We start from the raw sequence: 22,167 nt of genomic DNA, 5'->3' as shown, positions 1-22,167 counted from the left end.
TGTATCCTTCGTAGGCACTCACAACCCACAATTCTTTGCTTCAACGGAAATGTAAAAAAAAAAAAAAAAAAATGATGCCAATTTGCCTGTAAATATGATGTTCAAACGCAAGGAATGTTAATTCCCAAGTTGAAGTACCTCAGTAGATGGGTGCAGAGTATATAATATGTATAATTATATTAATATATAATTAAAATAAAGTATTACAGACTAAATGTACACCTGTAAAATCTATTTTCTTTTCTCTTTACATCATTATAACTCTCCTAAAATGTACCTCATACATTCCCTTCCAGAGGGACTTTGTTCCCTTCTCACTCAAAGCACTCCTACTTGTTAAAGAGTGGCGTGCTGTCATAGCAACCATGTTACTTCCGTTTCCGTTTGTCCTACGAAGGCCGTCTAGTTTAAATGAGGCTTGTTTAAAGGAGGACACTCGGTATACTGCAGCCTTCAAAGGACGCGTCCTATCTAGCATGCAGCCTTCCAAACGAGACACTGCCAGTGTCTTAACGACCGTTCCACAGATGCATGTTCATTAATTGTTTATGGTTCATTGAGCAAGTATGGAAAACATTGTTTAAACACTTGCTGAGTTTATATCAGTGGTGTATGCATAGAAAGGGGCTCACAGTGCAAAGGCGCCAGTGACATGAAACCGAACTAGTCAGCAACTTCCCCTTTAAATGTCTGTCCCTTTAACTAACTTCACCTGGACACACCTGAACTTCCACTAGTTTCACTTCATTAAACGAGGAAAACAATCCTGAAAAACAACATTCTGCGCTGATATCTGAGTGAGTACATTAGAAAGTTTGACCATAATACTTAACGTGCCAAACGCCCCATAATCCGTGTAGGTTGCACGTGTTTTGGTGTTTGGAGTGTTTTTGATATATCACATTGCTTTAGACTTATTTCGGCCTGGTTTAGCAATCGCCTTCATACCTAAATTACACGTGAAGATCAGATGTACCTATAGCGATTTTACAGACTACTTTAAGAGAGTAAGTATTCTCGTTTAATGAATTGTGTGCCATTCTGAACTCGGTCTGTTTATTTATGTGATATCGTGGCGTTGTTGTTTTGCGGCCTCGCGGAATAAATTTTGCGTCAACAGACCCACAGTTACTTCAATCCGACCATGATGATGTTCCATGATTTTACCTGTGGTTTCCTTAACTATAGTTAGCACAGTTAATCTGTAGGTGATGTGGTAAGAACTCTGGCAAAATGGCATAGGGCGGTATTGCCTGCTCTAATTTTCAAATGACATGTATTGGGGGAAAATGAAAACGAACCGTAGGCTACTGTGGTATGCAAACAGTAGGCCAAAGTTAGTAAATCTAAATTGGATTACATTCTTGCTCTGCTTTGCTGTATTATAGGGACACTGACCAACTGTAAAGAACATTCAAGTTCATTAATGTTGTTTTTTGGTGAGAGTAAATTAACTTTCGCAAAATGTAAACATCTTAAAACGTTTCTCAGACAGACTGTTGCCAGCTTCTCCACTTCTTTCATTGCCAAAATGTCTGTCTCCAGGCCCAGGAACAATGGACAAGGGCCCTCCTGGACCAGCAGCAGAGCCCCAAACCCCTGAAAGGGTATCAGATGTTGCCAAGAGAACAAAAGACATGAGCAGCACTGATCGGTTGGAGGAGGGCCTGATCAGGTCTGCATATATGGAACCCAGTACCCTACAGTGGCCTGAGAATAAACTTGAACCACAGATTCTGGCAGGCAAGGATGGAGAGAGCACAAGTGTAAGATCCGATTGTATCACATTCCGTGGTAGATTGAGCCGGACGGAGAGCGAGAGGGAGGAGTTTGGGATGAGAGTGAAAAGGAAGTTGGGTGAGGATTTGATGAAGCCTGGGAAAGAGAGACTTGAGGTGGCAGAGTTGAACGTTATGCCAGAGAATGCTGCAAGAGTTTTTAGCCCCAACATCACCATTCTGCACTCCACCAGCCAGACAGAGTTTACTCAAGAGACTGTAGGCGACTGGAGAGATGGCAAAGAAGAGAAAAGCTCTTTTCTGGTGGCGCAAGGGACACATGGAACACCGCTTGAAGACTATGACCATGACTGGATAATTCAAAGCAAACCACGCTGCTGTAAGTAGAGATGAAACCCTTTTTCTTTAGTTATTTAAAGGGATAGTTCACCTAAAAATGATAATTATCTCATCATTTACTCTCCCTCATGCCATCCCAGATATGTATGGCTTTCTTTCTTCGGCAGATCACAAAGATTTTTAGAAAATATCTCAGCTCTGTAGGTCCAAACAATGCAAGTGAATGGTGATCAGATCTTTGTAGCTCCAAAACTCACATAAAGGAAACATAGAAATAATCCATAAGACTCCAGTGGTTAAATCCATATCTTCAGAAGCTATATAATAGGTGTGGGTGAGAAACGTATCAAAGTCACATGTGGTGCCTGTTTAGTTTCACTTTCACATCTGAAAGTGAAAGTTAAAGGGGAGATTTAGAGTAAAAAAGGAATTAAATATTGTTCTGTTTCTTACCCTCACCTATTATGCCGCTTCTGAAGATATAGATTTAAACACTGGAGTTATATGAATTATTTTTATTTTTCCATTGTAATTTTTGGAGCTACAAAGATCTGATCACCATTCACATGCATTGTAAGGACCTACAGAGCTGAGAAATTTTTCTAAAATTCTTCGTTTGTGGTCTGCTGAAGAAAGAAAGTCATACACATCTGGGATGGCATGAGGATGACAAAATTATGAGAGAATTTTCATTTTTGATTGAACTATACCTTTAAGCCAACTCATACTAAACCAGACAATACATTATTCACTCCAGCAATAAATAATACCAATGTAGCATGCATACCTTAACACATCTATTCATACAATCACATATACTGTACATGCTACATAACCCCCAAAAAATAAGTATCATGATGTTTAGAATATTTTATCTTATAAAATATCAAGCAAATTGGAAAATCATTTTAAAATGTATTAATTCATAAATTTATGATTGGTATATAAACGATCAAACATAGTTGGTTGTAGGCAGGTGTGTCGGCTTGAGAGGTTGTAAGATGGAAGCCAGTATCATCTTAATACCATCTCACTGCCAATCAAATATTGAACAATGAATAATCAATGTGTAATCACATATGAATAATCTCATATTCAAAGTTTAAATTTTTGGGTGAACTTTTCCTTTATGAGTCATACTAGAAGGCAAAGGGCTAATTTTGCGAATCCTGCTCCTAACAGATCAAAGTAACCTGCAATTATACAGGTGCATCTCAATAAATTAGAATGTCGTGGAAAAGTTCATTTATTTCAGTAATTCAACACAAATTGTGAAACTCGTGTATTAAATAAATTCAATGCACACAGACTGAAGTAGTTTAAGTCTTTGGTTCTTTTAATTGTGATGATTTTGGCTCACATTTAACAAAACCCACCAATTCACTATCTCAACAAATTAGAATATGGTGACATGCCAATCAGCTAATCAACTCAAAACACCTGCAAAGTTTTCCTGAGCCTTCAAAATGGTCTCTCAGTTTGGTTCACTAGGCTACACAATCATGGGGAAGACTGCTGATCTGACAGTTGTCCAGAAGACAATCATTGACACCCTTCACAAGGAGGGTAAGCCACAAACATTCATTGCCAAAGAAGCTGGCTGTTCACAGAGTGCTGTAACCAAGCATGTTAACAGAAAGTTGAGTGGAAGGAAAAAGTGTGGAAGAAAAAGATGCACAACCAACCGAGAGAACCGCAGCCTTATGAGGATTATCAAGCAAAATCGATTCAAGAATTTGGGTGAACTTCACAAGGAATGGACTGATGCTGGGGTCAAGGCATCAAGATCCACCACACACAGACGTGTCAAGGAATTTGGCTACAGTTGTCATATTCCTCCTGAACCACAGACAACGTCAGAGGCGTCTTACCTGGGCTAAGGAGAAGAAGAACTGGACTGTTGCCCAGTGGTCCAAAGTCCTCTTTTCAGATGAGAGCAAGTTTTGTATTTCATTTGGAAACCAAGGTCCTAGAGTCTGGAGGAAGAGTGGAGAAGCTCATAGCCCAAATTGCTCGAAGTCCAGTGTTAAGTTTCCACAGTCTGTGATGATTTGAGGTGCAATGTCATCTGCTGGTGTTGGTCCATTGTGTTTTTTGAAAACCAAAGTCACTGCACCCGTTTACCAAGAAATTTTGGAGCACTTCATGCTTCCTTCTACTGACCAGCTTTTTAAAGATACTGATTTCATTTTCCAGCAGGATTTGGCACCTGCCCACACTGCCAAAAGCACCAAAAGTTGGTTAAATGACCATGGTGTTGGTGTGCTTGACTGGCCAGCAAACTCACCAGACCTGAACCCCATAGAGAATCTATGGGGTATTGTCAAGAGGAAAATGAGAAACAAGAAATCAAAAAATGCAGATGAGCTGAAGGCCACTGTCAAAGAAACCTGGGCTTCCATACCACCTCAGCAGTGCCACAAACTGATCACCTCCATGCCACGCCGAATTGAGGCAGTAATTAAAGCAAAAGGAGCCCCTACCAAGTATTGAGTACATATACAGTAAATGAACATACTTCCCGGAAGGACAACAATTCACTAAAAATGTTTCTTTTATTGGTCTTATGATGTATTCTAATTTGTTGAGATAGTGAATTGGTGGGTTTTGTTAAATGTGAGCCAAAATCATCACAATTAAAAGAACCAAAGACTTGAACTACTTCAGTCTGTGTGCATTGAATTTATTTAATACACGAGTTTCACAATTTGAGTTGAATTACTGAAATAAATGAACTTTTCCACGACATTCTAATTTATTGAGATGCACCTGTACTTTTATTGCAGTATCAAAGGTCTGACCTCTCTTTCTCTTTCAGGTTGCTGTGGTGAAACTAATCGTGATGCCCTTAAACTCAGTGCATCCATGTTCACTTCGGCCTTGATCTTCCCATTGTTGGTGTGGGGTGGATATGTCTTCCTGCCCTTTGATGCCCCTCTGCTTGACACTGCCCCCTTAAGGCTGGTCTACACATTGCGCTGCTCTGTTTTTGGCGTTATACCCATTGTGCTCGGTAAGCAGAAGGTTCCCAGTTGAATAGGGGGCTGTGGTGATTTACTGTATCTACTCTGTGAAAAGACAAGTATCTAGTTGTTCATTCAATAGTGGAATTGTAAAATGCTCTTAAATAGGCTACAACATTAAAAAGAAAGGATTTGAGGACATCACAATTGTTTTTGAAATTTTATTCTGTTCTTTCTTTTTCACTCTTAGGTATGTTGGTACTAGGAGTGTCCCGTTTGAGGTATCGCTCACTGAGGCCGCGATTTGAGGAGGAGAGGGAAGTTAAGCATGTGACTGTCCACCAGCACTATGTAGAGGATTCCCTCCGTCTCTTTCTCCTTTACTTCCTTCAGCTGGCTGTGATGGCTGCTTATCTGACTCAGGATTGGCTTAAACTAGTTCCTCTACTGACCATCGTCTTTGCTCTTGGCAGGTACAGAATCCCTTTTTTAAACTTATAGGACTGAATCTGTGATGTAGAAAAGGCCACAAAAATATGAGGAAAGCCTTAGGCTGAGCTAAGCATCAATCTGGCAATTGGCAAGGACCAATTCATTAATTTTTCCTGTTAAAGGAATAGTTCACCCAGAAATTGAAAACATTATTTACTCACCCTCATGACATTCCAAACCAAAATGATTCTTTCATTCATAAACACAAAAGTTACATTTTTGCCTTTTAATGGAAGTAAATAGTGACTCTGGGCTGCAAGCTCCATAAAATGCAAAACCACCATAAATCCATAGTTCAGGATTTAAAACCATAAGAGATTTTTGTGATGAAAAGACCCAAATTTAAGTTGTGATTCACTCTCAAATCAAATCAATGATTAACTCCCATAAACAGCGCACATATCAAATATGGTGACACATCAGTAACATCAAACCTTAGTAAAGCACCAATGAGGTTTGATGTTATTAACGTGTCGCCATATTTGCTAACAGGAAATAACAAAAGTAATGACCAAATTTACATTTTTGGGTGAACTGTTCCTTTATTGAAATTGCACAAAGTTGCCACTGATTACAGTACATACAGAAAACTTTTTGTTTGTATGCTCTCTTAGCAAAATTAGTGCTGTCCATCCTACTGCATTGAAAGAACACCTATTGGGCCATTCACACCGAACGCATTTTTGTGTCCATCTGTGCTGTTGTTTTGTATTTTTTTTTTTTTTTTTTTTTTTTTTTTTAATATCGTTTATCTATGTAAATATGCACTAGGCAGACGTCTTTGGCCATTGCACCACGTTTCACTGTTTTTTCAGCATCTCGCTCATCTTCAATGCTCGTCATGAGCATTGTTTAGATGGCGTGCCAAATTAAAAAGAACTTGAACTTAATGTGTCTCAAGACAACGTACGTACGTTCATACGTTGCACTGCATCTAGCTTTTTTAGCGCAAGAATGCGTTCAGTCTGAAGTCGAACAACCCCTAACACCTAACCAGATACAGTGTGATAAAACAACAATTATAAAGGCACTCCCTCAAATCACTAAAATCTTTAATGTTATATTTGCTCTTTGAATGTGATTGTCCCCATGTGCAGCATTTTCACTTTCAGTGTGGATGGGCAAATTGCGTTGTGCCTGGTTAGGACACTGCATTATTGTGTATTAGGCATTATTAAAATTTTGTTTGTTGTGTGCATCATAGGCTGTTGTATTGGATTGCAGCAGCATGTGACAGCAGTGTGAGAGGTGTTGGCTTTGGATTCTCGTTTCTGCCGATGCTGGTTATGCTGGTGGCCAACATCTACTTCATCTTCATCTCCGATTCCGCAGGTTCTATCTTCGCTCCGGACATCCCAGATTCAGAAACATCTGTTCCTTCAGTCAAGCAGAGGTTCTGGGGCTAGACAGGCCGCATCTGAAGCCTCTTCAACTGCCAAATGTTGACCAGATCTGTTTAGGCTTGGAGACATCTTAAATTTGAACTGGAATGTAAGACTTTTGTCTAATAAGGTTTAATCCAACTGTGATTTCATTTCCTCTCCTTCCTTTTCTGAGTACTTCGATATCACGGCCAGGAGTTAAAACTTACTGAACTCCGGTCAAACTGCCAAGGAGAAGAGAGGAATCAAGGGATGGGGATTAATGGAATAGTTTACCCCAAAATGAAAATTCTAATAATTTTCTATACCCTCATGCCATCCCAGATTTGTAAGACTTGTTTTGTTTCTTCTGCTGAACAAACAAGATGCAAGTGAATGGTGGCCAGAACTTTGATGGTACAAAAAGCACAAAGGCAGCATAAAAGTAATCCATATGACTTCAGAAGTGATGTGGTAGGTGTAGATGAGAAACAGATCAATATTTAAGTCCTTTTGTACTATAAATTCTCCTCCCTAGCCAGTAGGTGGCGATATGCACGAAGAATGTCAATCACCAAAAACCCAAGATGAAGAACTCCATGGGGACAAGATGGCGCTTAGGAGGGTTGGTGAAAGTGGACATTTATTATAAAAAAGGACTTAAATATTGATCACTTTTTCACCCACACCTATCATATCGCTTCTGAAGACATGGATTTAACCACCAGAGTTGTATGGATTACTTTTATGCTGCCTTTGTGCTTTTTTTGAGCTTCAAAGCTCTGGCCTCCATTCACTTGCATTGTGAGGATCAACAGAGCAGAGATATTCTTCAAAAAAATCTGTGTTCAAATGAAGAAAGAAAGTCTTACACATCTGGGATGGTATGAGGAGGAGTAAATGATGAGCATATTTTCATTTTTGGGTGAACTATTCCTTTAAATAAAGGGCAGGGAGAGGAGACTTCTTTCAGAGCAAACTTCTAAATGGAAGTTGTGTAGTGAAACTTAGTTTAGACACTGTAAATGAACTGCATTAAATGTACCCTGTAGTGAAGCCAAACATAAAGCAGATGCAGTATAAGCTTCTAAATAACAAGAGCTCCATATAGAGTGGTTTCAACTATTTAAATATGTATGTAGAATGTAATAAGACAGAGAAATTCATAGTATGTATATATGAATTTGGTCTTAAAGCATTGCTTGTTAATTCAAAACTTGTAAAGAATTGTGAGATTTGTAAAGCTTGTGGTTTGTCTGAGCTTGTCATTTTTCAAAGGATGCTTCCTGTTTTGTACTTTAAGGCAGTGTGCTGTTATTTACAGTGTGAAAAATGTAGAAATACCATTTACAAATCTATTAAAAGTTTATGCAGATTTATAACTATCTCCAAGAGGAGCTTGTAAACTAAAATATTTATTAATGGCTGCAAATATAAGATATAGTAGAAATATGTATAGTAGTGCTGGAAATAATTCCTGTATTTGTTCATTTGTCATAGTAAAATTATTTTCTAACTTTTGACTTTTTTGTTTTAATGACTTATTTTGCCTTTATTTTTATATATATATTCAAATATATAAAACCTGCACCTGGTCACATGGGACAGCCGGTGGTCTGTTTGCAGATGAACCTGTTCAACAAGTTCCCAATTCAATTTTTGTCGGAGGAAAAAAAGGTATTTCCTGCTGTCATTTGACAAATAAAACATGGGAAATCGACGGCAGACCTTGAAGACTTTTCAAACTTTGAAAATATATGTTACGTTATAAATCTGTGGCAGGATGACATCTCAAGGTAGAAGGAAACAGTGCTTGTCTTTTCGGATGAGGAATCTGCCAATTCCGAAAACGTGTGCAATGGTAAGAAGCAGTCCGTTGACATGTTTTAACTAAAGATTTAAAGACCGTATTAATATTATAATACATGCGAACAGTTACAACAAGCAAAGGTTCGCTGAAATGGCCACATAATCAAAATAGCCGAGATATGCAAAACACGTTTGAAAAAAATAAAATAATAATAATTATATATATATATAATTTTTTTTTTTTTTACACGCATCTTAATGAAATGTATTTGCCCGAAGAGTTGCGATAATTCTGACCCGTGATGGTGTTCAGTTGTTTTATGCTGAATTGCGTACGTGTAGTTTTATCGATTTAGTGCCAGCTGCCATTCGGAAGTTGCAAATTGAGTTATGTAATATATTGCTTTTTACCAATTACATTGTTCATACGCTAGGAGCTCACTCGTGCCCGCTGGAGGACCGTGGGGAACATCTCAAACTCGGCAGGTGGGAGGGTCTTAAATAGAGCTTTCAGCATCGGCACATTCTCGAGACCCCTACCGAGCCTTCATTCTGCTTCCCAATTACAGGAGGAATTCTCAGGTGAGCCTTAATGTCAATAGAGCACATTCTACAAACTGGCAATTTGCTTGATTAAAGGAATATTCCAGGTTCAATTCAAGTTAAGATCAATCGATAGCATTTGTGGCATAATATGGATTTTCACAAAAATTAATTTAGACTCGTCCCTCCTTTAAAAAAAAAGAAGCTAAAATCTGGGTTACAGTAAGGAACTTACAATGGAAGTGAATGGGGGTAGTTTTTGGAGGGTTTAAAAGGCAGAAATGTGAAGCTTGTAATTTTTAAAAGCACTTTAATTCTTTAAATTTCGTGTATTATTGGAGCTGCCTGTAAAGTTGCTCTTTTGAGGGTTTATGGTGTTACGTCGTCATGGCAATGAAGTTGTCAAATTGTACATAACTTTACACAGAAAAGGCTAGTTAGCGATTTTATTACACTAAAATTATGTTAACCAATGTTGTTTACTCGTCATGGCTATACTTTTGAAACAGTGAATATTTGAACGTTTACGATTGGCGGCATTTACTTGCATCGTACGTACTTCATTGTAAAGCAGATTTTTGCTTTTTTTTTTTTTTAAAGAAAAGGAGGGATGAGTCAAGGTTAATTTTTATGGTAATAATCAACATTATGCCACAAATGCTGTCAGCTGAGCTTTAATTGTATTGAACCTGGAATATTTCTTTAACCTGAGCAAGCATTTTAAAAAGTGCTGTTTTCAAATGTTTAATTTGTATAAATTTAATATATAACAATTTTCCTTTTTTTTACGGGCTTGTGGCCCCAAATGCTTTTGGACACTTAACCAACAGTGAAAATGTATTACATTTGTTAACAAAATATACAATGGTAACAGGTCAGGGTGTTTTACTTTTTCTATTGCCATTGTTTTCAATAAGGATTCTCATTACCATAACACAGTCTGAATTTTAGTAATTTTGTTTTACTGTATTACAGTAAAAAGCTGTTGTAAATGTATTTTATTTTTTAAATCAGAAATCAAATAAAATGCTTACAAGGGGAGTTCTACTACAATGTATAAATACTTTATAATTTAAATATCTTTTTTCACATTGCGATAATGAAAATTGGGGGTAAAATGTGCATATCTGTCATGTAATCACAATGTAAAGAATCTTAACCCTTTCATACGTACTGTCACACATGTGATGGTTAATTAATGGCCCCCTGCAGAGTAGCGTCACACGTGTATTTCTGCAACAGCCAGTTATGTTACAAGCTGCCAGATTCAAATCGGCTTTCGCACCGACACAGGCTGCACTGGTCAAGCACCTGTAATTTATATTCGCTCAAACAGTTGCTCGTGCAGTCATTTAAACCACAGAATAAGTTATATATTTATATACATACATGCATCTCATCACCAAAGTACCACAATAAAAAGTTTACAGCTCTTATACGCACGTTTACAGTCAATACATCAAACGCGATCCTCCTCCGATATGTGCTGCCATTTGTTTACATTAGTAGCGGGTTGTCATTTGTCAAACAAACAGCTACTTAAAGAGTCTTTTCAAGCACATAATCGGTTTATTTTTTGCAACAAACTGCCAAATTGTCACAAGTACCACAATAACATTTCACAGCTTGTAAATGCAAAACCATCATATCTAAACGTGATCTTCCCATGCATACAGCCACATCAGCTTATAAGGTGCAGATGCGGTTTTTATTCACACAAACAGCAATTCAAACAGTCTTTTCAGGTGTATAATATGTTTGTTTTCTGAAAAAGACAGCCAAACTATCACAAAAGCACCACGATAGCAGTTTAAAACTCATATACTCACAGTGAAAACACTGATGGAGTGTGATTATCTGATGCACGCAAAGTCTGTTTACATTAGCACTTGTCACTCTCTCTCTCTCACACACACAATGTCTGAGAAGTCAAATAGTGCATACAGGCAAACTGGACTGATGATATTATTTGTTCATTTGTTTTTTACAGCTATAAAAACGAAAAATTAAAAAAATACAATACTGCAGACATAACCCATTTGTTCAAATGTTTACTATATTATATACAGTATTTAGTTTTATTTTTTTAAGAAAAACTCACCCTCTACCGGCTGTGCAGTGTCACATACAAAAGAAACTAATTCCACTGCAGGAGAATTTAGACCCTACTCATGAAAAGGTTAATGATCCCCAGCCCCGCCTGGACAAATTGGACCAGGACATTTACTTAAAAAGTTTTGTGATAATTAACTGGTACTGAGGTAATTTTTGGTGGATGTATGAAGTCAGTTCCCCTCAGTTTCACACAGGCGACCCTAACAGAGTAACCACAGATGAGGTTCATCACATTATCTATGGAAATGTCCCACATTTTGACAACCAGAAAGTGTTATGAATGAACATTACATTTATACAGAGCATTTCACCATGACATAATTAGGGCAGATTTGAATGTATGTGGTTGTCTCAGGCAAGCACTGCAGACAGAGTGAAGACATCTTGCGTGTTGGAAGTAATTGAGCAACCAATTAGGTCCAAATGCCTGCCAGCTCAGTGAATGTAGCAAAGCTTCATTCAGTGGTGCCTAAATCAAAATGTAATTTTGGCATCAAATTAAACATGTAACTTAAATGGATGCAATGAAACGCAGCAGACTAATTAATGTTCAAATGAAATTAAAAGCATCTATAAATGGTCTTCCTTTCTGTGTGATCTGAAGTTTAGTGAATCTGCACCATGCTTTCAGTTCTGTTACATAATATTTTTTAATCAGAGCAATACCTTCAAAGTAAAATCTTCAGCAGGTGGAGGTTTAAAGAAAAATAATTAAAAAAAATTAAATTCCAATGTTTTTAATCCCAACTTTTGACAACCGCTGTTGTATAGTAAATACTGCTTTTTTGAAAGCAGGGGAACATGTCCTCAAAATGTTATCAAAACTCATTTAGATCAGTTTCTGTTAATATCTATTTCTTCAACACATTTGTTGGCAAAATACCTGTATTAAATATTTAAAACTTTGGGAAAATGGAAATTCAATTTTGATACATGTATTTTTATTTGATTTATTTTAACAAATTGTAACAATTTTCATAATGAATAACCTGGATGTCATGAGTGTATTAAATATTTAACATAGCTTAAACCTGACACTTTTCAGTAGCTGGGTTTCCATCAAAATGTTTTGCATTTTTAATGCACATTTCTCAAAAATTGACGAAAAAAAAAAGGTGAAACATTAAGCGTCTCCATGAACTGTAAATATGCATTATCTTGAGGGAGCTCACCTTTGGTCATGGAGCAGCTGAACGACCTCTTCGTGGAGTTGTATTTGCTGTAATAAAGCAATTGTTATATTATATTAAATGCTGCTAGAAGATGTCGGTGAATAAATGCAATAGCTCACATAATTAGGACTCAAATGGCTATTCCCATTCACCGACAGCCTCCATATATACCTGGGAGCACCTGCACTCGAAACGGTCCTAGTGGATTGTGAGGACCCACTTTAACGACGAGCTGTGGGTGAAGAACTTTTGACTAACCAGGGCTACGTTTGAAAAATGGTCGGGCCTTTCGTTGAGCTCTCGCACACCTACACCATCCGACAAGCGCATTGTCAACACGCTTTACAAATGGTCATGACACGTCATCGTTCACTCTAGAAAATCTACCTCCTAGCGCGTTAACTTTTATGTGAATTTTAAGAGTTTATTCGCATGTCAAGCGTTTCCATTCAGGATTTCTTATAAAAAAAATAAAAATTGGGATGGAGACCCAGCTAGTGTGGCTTCTTTTGGGTGGTGAATGTTTAACAATGTAGACAATGCATGATTTATTATCAAGGGGCTAACCTCAACCTGTCCTTGTAGACAAATTTACTCAAAATTAAATGTATATATAAAAAAAGGCAAAATTCAACAACTTGATTAGATATTGAAATTTATCACCAGTAAGAAATACAAAGTAACAATACCAGTAAAGTGAATCACAGAGATACTAGCACGAACATCTTAATCCATTCCAGGGTTTCATTTGCCAGAGAAAAAACTAAATGAGGGAAGAGCTTCTGGCCTAACAATACAACACAACGCAATGGTGCAAATGGCAATCTGATGAGAACACATTCTGTTTGAGGAAGGTGTTTTGCACACAAATGCTTGTGAATATATGCTCTTCATTAGTTGCATTCCATTCACTATTTGCCAGCAGATCTGGTAGTGGTCTCAACTGTCCATTCCCTGTATCTCTTGTTTCCCTATTCCTTGTCCTCCATGGGTGCGCCACCCGTCTGGCCATCTCCCTTCTTCTTGTGACCAGAAACAATGTCATCAATGCGCAGTAACAGGATGGCCGTCTAAAGAAGAGACATCAATATTTATGTAATATTTCTTCCTTACAAGTACTAAAAGAATTGTTAAAGAATCTGAACCAGAATCATTTTTACCATCCCCTGAATCATCCCTACATATGTCTTTACCTCCACTGCAGTCTTGTATGTCTGGGCTTTAACTGCCAGAGGTTCCCAGATCCCCAGCTGCTCCACTTCAGCCAGGGTTCCTGTCTCTCCATTGACCCCCCATGAAGTGTTGCCCTCCTGGGTGTGCTTGGCCTGAAAAAGGGTTGAAGAGACATTTAACACAAACTGAATGTCCATTATTCAGAAGAATAGAAATAGCAGACGTGCACTCCGTTTAACTGCAACATGTTAAAACAGAGTATTTTTTCGATCACCTTGTTGATCAAAAAAATCTTACCCTAAGAGATGTGAGCACACGTATTGCTGAAGCTCCACAGTTCTGGATGAGTGTACGTGGGATGACCTCCAGGGCCTGAGCAACAGCCCGGTACGGCCACTGCTCTACACCGGTCAGAGCTCGTGAACGCTCCGTCAGCCGGTGAGACACAGCCATCTCAACTGCTCCACCGCCAGGCAACAGATTTGGGTCCAACAGAACGTTTCGACATACCTGCATGGCATCCTGAAGGTTTCGCTCCACTTCCTGAGAAAGCAGAGACAGAATATCAGTCATATTGTGATGAGCTAATTAATCTGGGCAAAATGCCCAATCTCTATCCAAAGCCAAAACAAACTCTGGCTGAGCTGAAATTTTTTTTTAACAAATTGTCTGTTGAAACACCAGAGCACCTCTTTTTAATTATACTTTTTTTTTTTCTATGGGAGACCTTTATAATTATTAAAACACATTCTCACTGGGGGCCTGGGTAACTCAGCGAGTAAATACGCTGACTACCACCCCTGGAATCGCAAGTTCAAATCCAGGGTGTGCTGAGTGACTCCAGCCAGGTCTCCTAAGCAACCAAATTGGTCTGGTTGCTAGGGAGGGTAGAGCAACATGGGGAAACCTCTTCATGGTCCCTATAATGTGGTTCTAGCTCTCGGTGGGGCGCGTGGTAAGTTGTGCGTTGATGCTGCGGAGCACAGTGTGAAGCCTCCACACGTGCTATATCTCTGCGGTAACACACTCCACAAGCCATGTGATAAGATGCACGGATTGACTGTCTCAGATGTGGAGGGAACTGAGATTCGTCCTCCGCCACTCGGATTGAGGAGAGTCACTACGCCACTACGAGGACTTAGAGCCCACTGGGAATTGGGCATTCCAAATTGGAGAGAAAAAAAACAAACAAAAAAAACACACATTCTCACTAATCTTCAACATAGAATAACAAATTTAATGATTTTTCTTGTCCCTTTTTGGCACCCACTCCAGTCTTCTCTCACCGCCAAGATCTCTTTGCTGGCTCCTCTCAGCAGGATGGTACAGGCTTTCGGGTCTTTACACTCTGTGACAAAGGTGAAATACTCATCACCGATCTTCTTCACTTCAAACAGGCCAGCTCCTGTACCAACATCCTCTTCACGGAGCTCATCTGTTCTGCTGGCAATACGTGCCCCACATGCTCTGAAAGAGACAAGCAGAAATATAAAAGACAAAAGTACCACAATACACTTTGTGCATGCTTTTTAAACTCTAGTAAAACATGCAATTGTCTTGTAGTGAGCTACAAACACGAACTTATTAATAAATGGAAGTATACACTACCAGTCAAGTTTGGACATGTCTTAATTTAAGTTCTGATGATTTTTTTTTTTTTATTATTATTTGTTTCTCGAGCTATAGGATTTTGCTTGAAATTGGTTTTGTAGACTAGTAGAAATTGTGCTAATATATGAATTTCTTTCAAAACTTAAATAAGTTGAACTAGATAGTGAAGGAAAAGCAGCCAAGAAGTTTCCAGAGTATATGGGAACTCCTTTCATAATGCTTCAATAAAGCAACCCGGGTGGATACTAGGGGTGTAATGATCCATCGATCCGGATCGATGCAATCAAATAACCAACGATGCAACATCCTTGATACAATGCGTGAAGACCTATGTATATTTTAAGATGTTATTTATTTTGTAACTATAATGCCAGCCACGTCTGTACACATATCCGTCATGCGATGCATCAACCTTATGATATTCATCTCGCTTTATAAGCACTAAATATGCTTTTCATGTGGGACACGGATGTGTGCTGAGTGATTGAAGTTGTGCTCTGCTCAATCCGTGTGCATGCGCGTCAACAGGGCTGCAAGCTCCGGTGACAGGATAGTGCGGAGCAGCTCACATGCGTGATATTCTGAACAGCACTGACGAGGGAAAGAGGAAACGCCTGCCCTGCTGCACCAAAATCAATTAGATTCAAAAGACTTCATCTTAACATCAACCCCCTTACTAGAATTTATCACAGTAAAATGTAACAGAATTTTTCAATACAACTGTGGAAGATGTAGCCAAGAAAAACACAGATAGCACATACTCTCCTGTTGTGGGTAGTGAGTATTTTGGATCGAAAGACTTGCTTTACTATTGTAGAGATAACAAATTGTCTTGTGTTTACCTCATTCCAAAAGGCAATGAGCTGTCATCAAATGATTGATGATCACTTATGTGATTGTATGACTATTTATTTATTTTTCTGTATTAACCTTATTTTGTTTTAGAGGTACCAGTGTGGATACTGGATTTGCACTTTTCAGAGAACTCAAACTCAAATTATATTTTGGTTGCATTTTTGACATAATAAGAGTAATTGATTGTGTAAAATAGGCACATAATATTGTAATATAAAAGGCAGGCCCCTGAATGGAAATCGTTTCGTGGCAGACTTTGAGGCATTGCCAACATCAGATCGCTGGCAAAGAGAATCGATACAACATCATATCATGATGAAACTGGCGATTTAAACCCCAAGTGGTTACTTCACAAAGTTTCTTGAGAATGATCAGTGAGCGCAGAGATGTATGCAAAGCATTTTTATTTTGAAAAAGCTCAAATATAAGACATTTTTGATTCAACAATTTTGGCCAAAACATAACACACATGCTTCCGTTTGAGGTTTTTCAGTTTTGAGGACTTAACTATTTTTCTAAAATACGGAAAATAGTAATAAAATGAATGTGTGTCCAAACTTCTGCCTAGAAAAGTATATTGACAAATGCAGATATTTTCACACCTTGCAATGCGGTTGTTGTCTGTCTTTCTGACGCGACGGATAGCAGTGATGTTTGCTTTCATCAAATAGTGCTGAGCCAGATCTAAAGAGAGGACAAACCATTAACAAATATGAAAAAGTTCTGATCTTACCACCATCCATTCTTGTAAGCATATAAGTGCATATTTGTACCTGAAATGCCCTTTTCAGTGAAGACCAGGTCAGGTTTGAGACGGATGACGTCCTCACAGATATGCTGAATGTACTCTTCCTCCATCTGCAGGATGCGTGCAAAGTCTTCTTCACGAGTGATCTCAATATCAGTCTGAGAGGAAAGTGATGCCAAAGGTCAGAGTTTTAAAGGTCTATAAAACGTTTACAAATGGATTTTGGATTCAGACTGCACCTCACCTGGCTCTCACCCTTCTTGTACTCCAGAGAGCAATCGAGCAAAACAATTCTGGGGTTCTTGATGAGTCTTCTCATACGAGGATGAGTTACATCCTTATTTACCATAACCCCCTTAAGCACACATGAGTCCTCAATGAAGCCACCAGGCACCTACACAACAGCAATTATTTAAGTAATTTAGAAGAATTCCCTTAAATGCCATTTTTCAATGGAGACCATTAAAACACATATTTATTAACAAAATATTACTAACACAGGAAGTGCAGTAAAGTACACATACACATTTCATAAGAATGTTTAAATAAACGGTTCACCCCAAAATTATGTTTTTCCCATCATTTACCCTTGTGCAGTCTCAAACATGTAGGACTTCATTCTGCAGAGCACAAACTACGGTTTTTTTTATGGATATGATGCATGTTTCTCCATACAGTGCAAGTCAATGGGGTCCAAAAATGTCAAGCTCCAAAAAGGAAATAAAGGCAGCTTTGTGCATGTACACACGCTCTTCATTTGTGTACCGCAGAAGAAAATCAAATGAGTTTGAGACGGCATAACGGTGAGTAAACGATGAGAGAATTATCATGTTTGGGCTAACTAATGCTTAACCCAGAATCAAAGTGAAGTTTATAAGAAAAAAATCCCCCCAGCTCTCTCCAACCTTTTCGACTTTGGCATATTTCTTTATGTCGATCTCCTTGCGTCCATTCTCCTCCAGCTCAACAGTACGGACAGCATCAAGAGCAATGTTACAGGCCAGAGTGGACCAGCGGCTAAGAGCTTTGGTGTTGATGGCTGAGTTTATTATCTTCAGCATCATCTCCCGATTACTCACATCTACTGGGGTGCTACAGAGTGCAGTAGAGAGACAATCAGACTCAAGAGCATGGGAAAATCTTGGTACAGCAGTGTGTAGCTGTTTAATTACAAGCCCCTACCTTGAGAGTTTACAAATTATCTATCCACTGACAATAAACCTATGCTGCATTATGCCCGAGAACTCATACAGAACTTTTAAATACTGCAGTGTTTCCCATTAATTATCTAGACTGTGGCGGCCCACCTAATTTGTCCCGCCACAGTTTCATAATGAACCGAAAATATTTTTACACTTCTCATAATAACAAAGGTTTCTGTATTCATGTATTGTACATGATAGATCTTGCTGCAATAACATGATGAAAAAGTAGATCTCATTCCATAGAACTGTGAGCATCCCTGCTGTTAATGGTGGCAATGGAGGCTTTTCTTTATTTGACTACCATAGGTAACAAAATAATTACCATATGACAATAGCCTCCTCCCCTACCCAGTGCATTTTACATTTCTGTCACAGAGAATTGAGTTGATTGCATAGGTACACTATTAGGTTGGGCATCGGTCATAATTTTAGAAAAATATACAACATAAACTTTGACATGTTACTTGAGCATGTAACTTAAAAGTCCTATTTTCTCTTTTTCACTCGGACAAGTGAATGACCAATTTAAGCACATGACAATGCTTAATGTCGAGCCATGGCTCAAATGTATGCTCTAGTCAATTTTGTGTTTTGACCATTTGTGAACTGTGTTAAACTCCGTCTCGTTTATGCTTTGTGGGTGTGACTTTTTTTGCCATGTCATCACCATTCATATCTATACAACCAATGTGTTTATGATTAAATTACTACTAGAGCACAAAATTGTTTACAAGAGCACAAAGTTCTTCATAGATCCAGCCTTTTAATTTTGCTCTCAAAGTGCACCAGATTTATGCATTTAACTTTAAAATGTACAAAATGTTCTTACGGGGGAGCATGCACCCAGACCCCCCCAAGACGATCCGAGGTCCACCCACCACAGTCTCACAAAATCCTGTGGGAAACACTGAATACTGTAAATGTGTGAGATTACCTGATGTCTTTGAGTATGTTCAACATGTCATCAAGAGCCTGTCTGTATGCACTGATCACCACGGTAGGATGCATCTGCTGTTCCAGAAACTGCTCAGCCACTGACAGCATCTCACCCGCTGCAAAGACACAATAAGCCATCACAACACAATAAGTAGCCTCTAACAATAGCTGGGCATTGAAAGTTACACTCTTTTCAACTTTTCCCATCAAACCCAGAAAAAAATTGTGGCACTTCAAAAAAACCATCTGATAATATAAGTGAGGATTATGTGATTCTTGCAAACAAAACACAAAGTAGTTGTAGAAATGAAATTTAAAGGAACAGATCACCCAAAAATGAAAATTCATCATCGCAAAACCGATTAAACCACTGGAGGTTTATGGATTACATCAATGCTGCTTTTATGTCCTTTTTGGAACTTGAAATTTTAGTCCCCATTCACTTGCATTGTATGGACAAACAGATATATCTCAATTAAAATATCTTAATTTGTGTTCTTGTGAGCAAGAAAGAAAATCAAATGAGTTTGAGATGCAATAAGGGTGAGTAAATGATGAGAGAATTATCAGTTTGTCAAAATGAAAATTCTCTCATGATTTACTCACCCTCATGCCATCCCAGATGCATATGTCTTTCTTCTGCGGAACACAAATTAAAACATTTAGAAGAATATTTCAGCTCTGTAGGTCCTCACAATGGAAGTGAATGGGTGCCAAAATTTTGAAACTCCAAAATACACAAAGGAAGCATAAAAGTAATCCATATGACTCCAGTGGTTAAATCCATGTGTTCAGGCAAGATATGATAGGCGTGGGTGAGGAACAGATCAATATTTGTGTCATTTTTTGTCATAAATTCTCCTCCCTGCCCATAAAGGGGGCGATGTGTAAGAAGGATGTGAATAACCAAAAACAGAAGAATGAGAAAGTGGAAGTGGAAATTGACTGAGCAGAGAGGAGAATTTATAGTTAAAAAAAAAAAAAAAGGACTTAAATATTCATCTATTTCTCACCCACACCTATCAAATCACTTCAGAATATATGGATTTAACCACCACAGTCATCTGGAATACTTTTATTTTGCCCTTATGTGGGTTTTGGAGCTTCAAAATTTTGGCACCCATTCACTTACATTGTATGAACCTAAAGAGCTGAGAAATACTTCTAAAAATCTTTTATTTGGTTAGCAGAAGAAAGTCAGTCATACACATCTGGGATGGCATGAGGGTGAGTAAATGTGAGAATTTTCATTTTTGGGTGAACTTACCCTTTAAGAACAAAATGAACAATTTCTTTCTGTTTCTCTTGATTCTGTACGGTACAGGGAAAAAAATGACCCTCACCCAGAATAATAACAGAGGTGGTCCCATCTCCAACCTCCTCATCCTGTGTACGACTAATCTCAATCATGGACTTGGCAGCAGGGTGCTGGACCTGGATCTGAATGTGGTAGAGACAACATAAGAGAGAGCAATGAAAACGTGTAAACATTCAATTAAGCACAAACAAATCTGAAATAAAAATCCATAGACTCGTGGGAGGAATAATGGAACTCTATTTCACCTCTCTCAGAATTGCATTGCCATCATTGGTCATGACAATACCACCCATGGGATCCAGAAGCATCTGCACACAAACCACAAGACATGTCATCAAACCTCATTCTAGACTCTAGAGCAACACCCTCTCTCCAAGCAAAGCAAACTTCTTTTTCCAGGTGAGGGGTTGAGGCACTGCATGCTTCAGAGCTAATATCAATGTTTAATCTTGCAATGTACAATGCGCCAAAATATGCAAATATTCGTGTAGTTTGAAAATCAGAAATATACCTTCATCATAGCCCTTGGTCCCAGACATGTCCTGATGACATCTGCAATGGTCTGAAAAGGGAAGAAGCAAGTTAGTGATTTTGAGCAATTTGACATGTATGTCAGCTATCTCTCTGGGAAAAATAACGGACCCACCTTAGCTGCACTTATGTTTCCAATCTGGACCTTCCGTCCAGACTCTCTCTTGATGTTCTGACCTATTATGGGCAGAAACCAGTGACCATCAAATAAGTTTCTTAATTTGATAAGCCCCATTTTTAAATCATTAGGACAAGCTGATTTACAGAACGCACGAGGCTTTAAAATCCGGCACAAAATAAAAATCTATATACGGTAAATATGAATATTATCGTTCAACTCAAACATGCACAAGGTGCAGCACTGGTCAGCACAGCCTCAACCTCTGAGCAGTTAGCCTGCTGCTAGCTCACTGCTACTCTTATAACTCCCGGTAGACAGAAACGGCTGCCATATAAAGCCATCGGATAATTAAAAATTAAACAGCATTAGTTTCATTACAATAATTTGTGATATGTTATTGGCAATATCACTTTTAAAAATCAGCGTTAGCTATGAAGCTAACACAATGACTAATCTGAACACTGACATGAGCTTGTCAGACACGCGAGGCCCCCTTGCCACACCAGTTAGCTTAGCACTCGAGCACTACAGCTTGAATGAAGCTCTTATATTAACGGTTGCCGAGTCCTGTAGCGTCCTGTGTTAAAGTTACTATTGCATATTAATAGATGGAATAATGAAAGCAACACTCACTAAGCACGAGAACCGGTCGACCCATCATGTTTGCGGCGTGGTTTAGCGCACCGGCACCGGACAACGCGCACAATGGCAAGAGGTTAGAGAAGAGAGGATGCACGAGGCGTGACTGGGTACTCAGCCACAGAGGACCAATCAACAATCGAGAGGTATTTGACATACACCCACCTCGACCAATCAAAAACTCCTAAGAGGCGGATCTAGAGTGTAGCACCGCTGAAAAGTTCTGGAACGTAGCTGACTAGAGTTGTGAGGAGAGCTTTAACCAAATCTCCAGAAAAAATAAAAATACGCAATTCCAGATATAACAACTCTACATAATGATTAATATTGTATTATATTATATAAAACTATAAATTCTACAGTTCTGCATTATTGCCTGCAGGGGAGCCTGGGTAGCTCAGCGAGGTCTACTAAGCAACCAAATTGGCCCGGTTGCTAGGGAGGGTAGAGTCACATGGGGTAACCTCCTCGTGGTCGCCATCAGTGGTTCTCGCTCT

At 38.6% G+C, this 22,167-nt stretch overlaps 2 protein-coding genes and 1 long non-coding RNA gene across 9 annotated transcripts; 2 read left to right on the top strand and 1 right to left on the bottom strand.

Annotated features, from left to right (window-relative positions):
• The first annotated feature begins 702 nt into the window (after window positions 1-702).
• On the top strand, window positions 703-8,384 carry LOC127452600 (transmembrane protein 79-like). 6 transcript variants are annotated; one of them, XM_051718193.1, is made up of 5 exons: window positions 703-797; window positions 1,546-2,118; window positions 4,897-5,091; window positions 5,292-5,514; window positions 6,738-8,384. In XM_051718193.1, exons 2-5 carry the CDS (start codon window positions 1,557-1,559, stop codon window positions 6,937-6,939), a joined length of 1,182 nt encoding a protein of 393 aa, XP_051574153.1. In that variant the 5' UTR covers window positions 703-797; window positions 1,546-1,556; the 3' UTR covers window positions 6,940-8,384. The 6 variants fall into 6 exon arrangements, with proteins under 6 accessions (XP_051574153.1, XP_051574155.1, XP_051574151.1 ...); XM_051718195.1 differs by having other exon boundaries at window positions 703-1,007; window positions 6,866-8,384; XM_051718191.1 differs by having other exon boundaries at window positions 703-1,007.
• A 195-nt stretch (window positions 8,385-8,579) lies between these two features.
• Window positions 8,580-11,342, top strand: LOC127452601 (uncharacterized). 2 transcript variants are annotated; one of them, XR_007899294.1, is made up of 3 exons: window positions 8,580-8,755; window positions 9,138-9,285; window positions 10,077-11,342. It is a non-coding gene; the product is annotated as an uncharacterized LOC127452601 (long non-coding RNA). The 2 variants fall into 2 exon arrangements; XR_007899293.1 differs by having other exon boundaries at window positions 9,138-11,342.
• A 1,829-nt stretch (window positions 11,343-13,171) lies between these two features.
• Window positions 13,172-21,778, bottom strand: LOC127452599 (T-complex protein 1 subunit gamma). The gene is made up of 14 exons (XM_051718190.1): window positions 21,665-21,778; window positions 21,026-21,087; window positions 20,891-20,941; window positions 20,625-20,687; window positions 20,405-20,501; window positions 19,060-19,177; window positions 17,826-18,012; window positions 17,165-17,314; window positions 16,946-17,078; window positions 16,775-16,856; window positions 14,993-15,173; window positions 14,004-14,249; window positions 13,727-13,858; window positions 13,172-13,603 (listed from the first exon to the last, which is right to left on the bottom strand). Exons 1-14 carry the CDS (start codon window positions 21,690-21,692, stop codon window positions 13,505-13,507), a joined length of 1,629 nt encoding a protein of 542 aa, XP_051574150.1. The 5' UTR covers window positions 21,693-21,778; the 3' UTR covers window positions 13,172-13,504.
• Window positions 21,779-22,167: the final 389 nt, after the last annotated feature.

This window comes from Myxocyprinus asiaticus, chromosome 15, assembly GCF_019703515.2.
Source record: "Myxocyprinus asiaticus isolate MX2 ecotype Aquarium Trade chromosome 15, UBuf_Myxa_2, whole genome shotgun sequence".
In the NCBI taxonomy this organism is placed as follows: Eukaryota; Metazoa; Chordata; class Actinopteri; order Cypriniformes; family Catostomidae; genus Myxocyprinus; species Myxocyprinus asiaticus.
The sequence above is the reverse complement of the archived record's forward strand: the minus strand, read 5'-3'. Positions and strand labels throughout refer to the sequence as shown.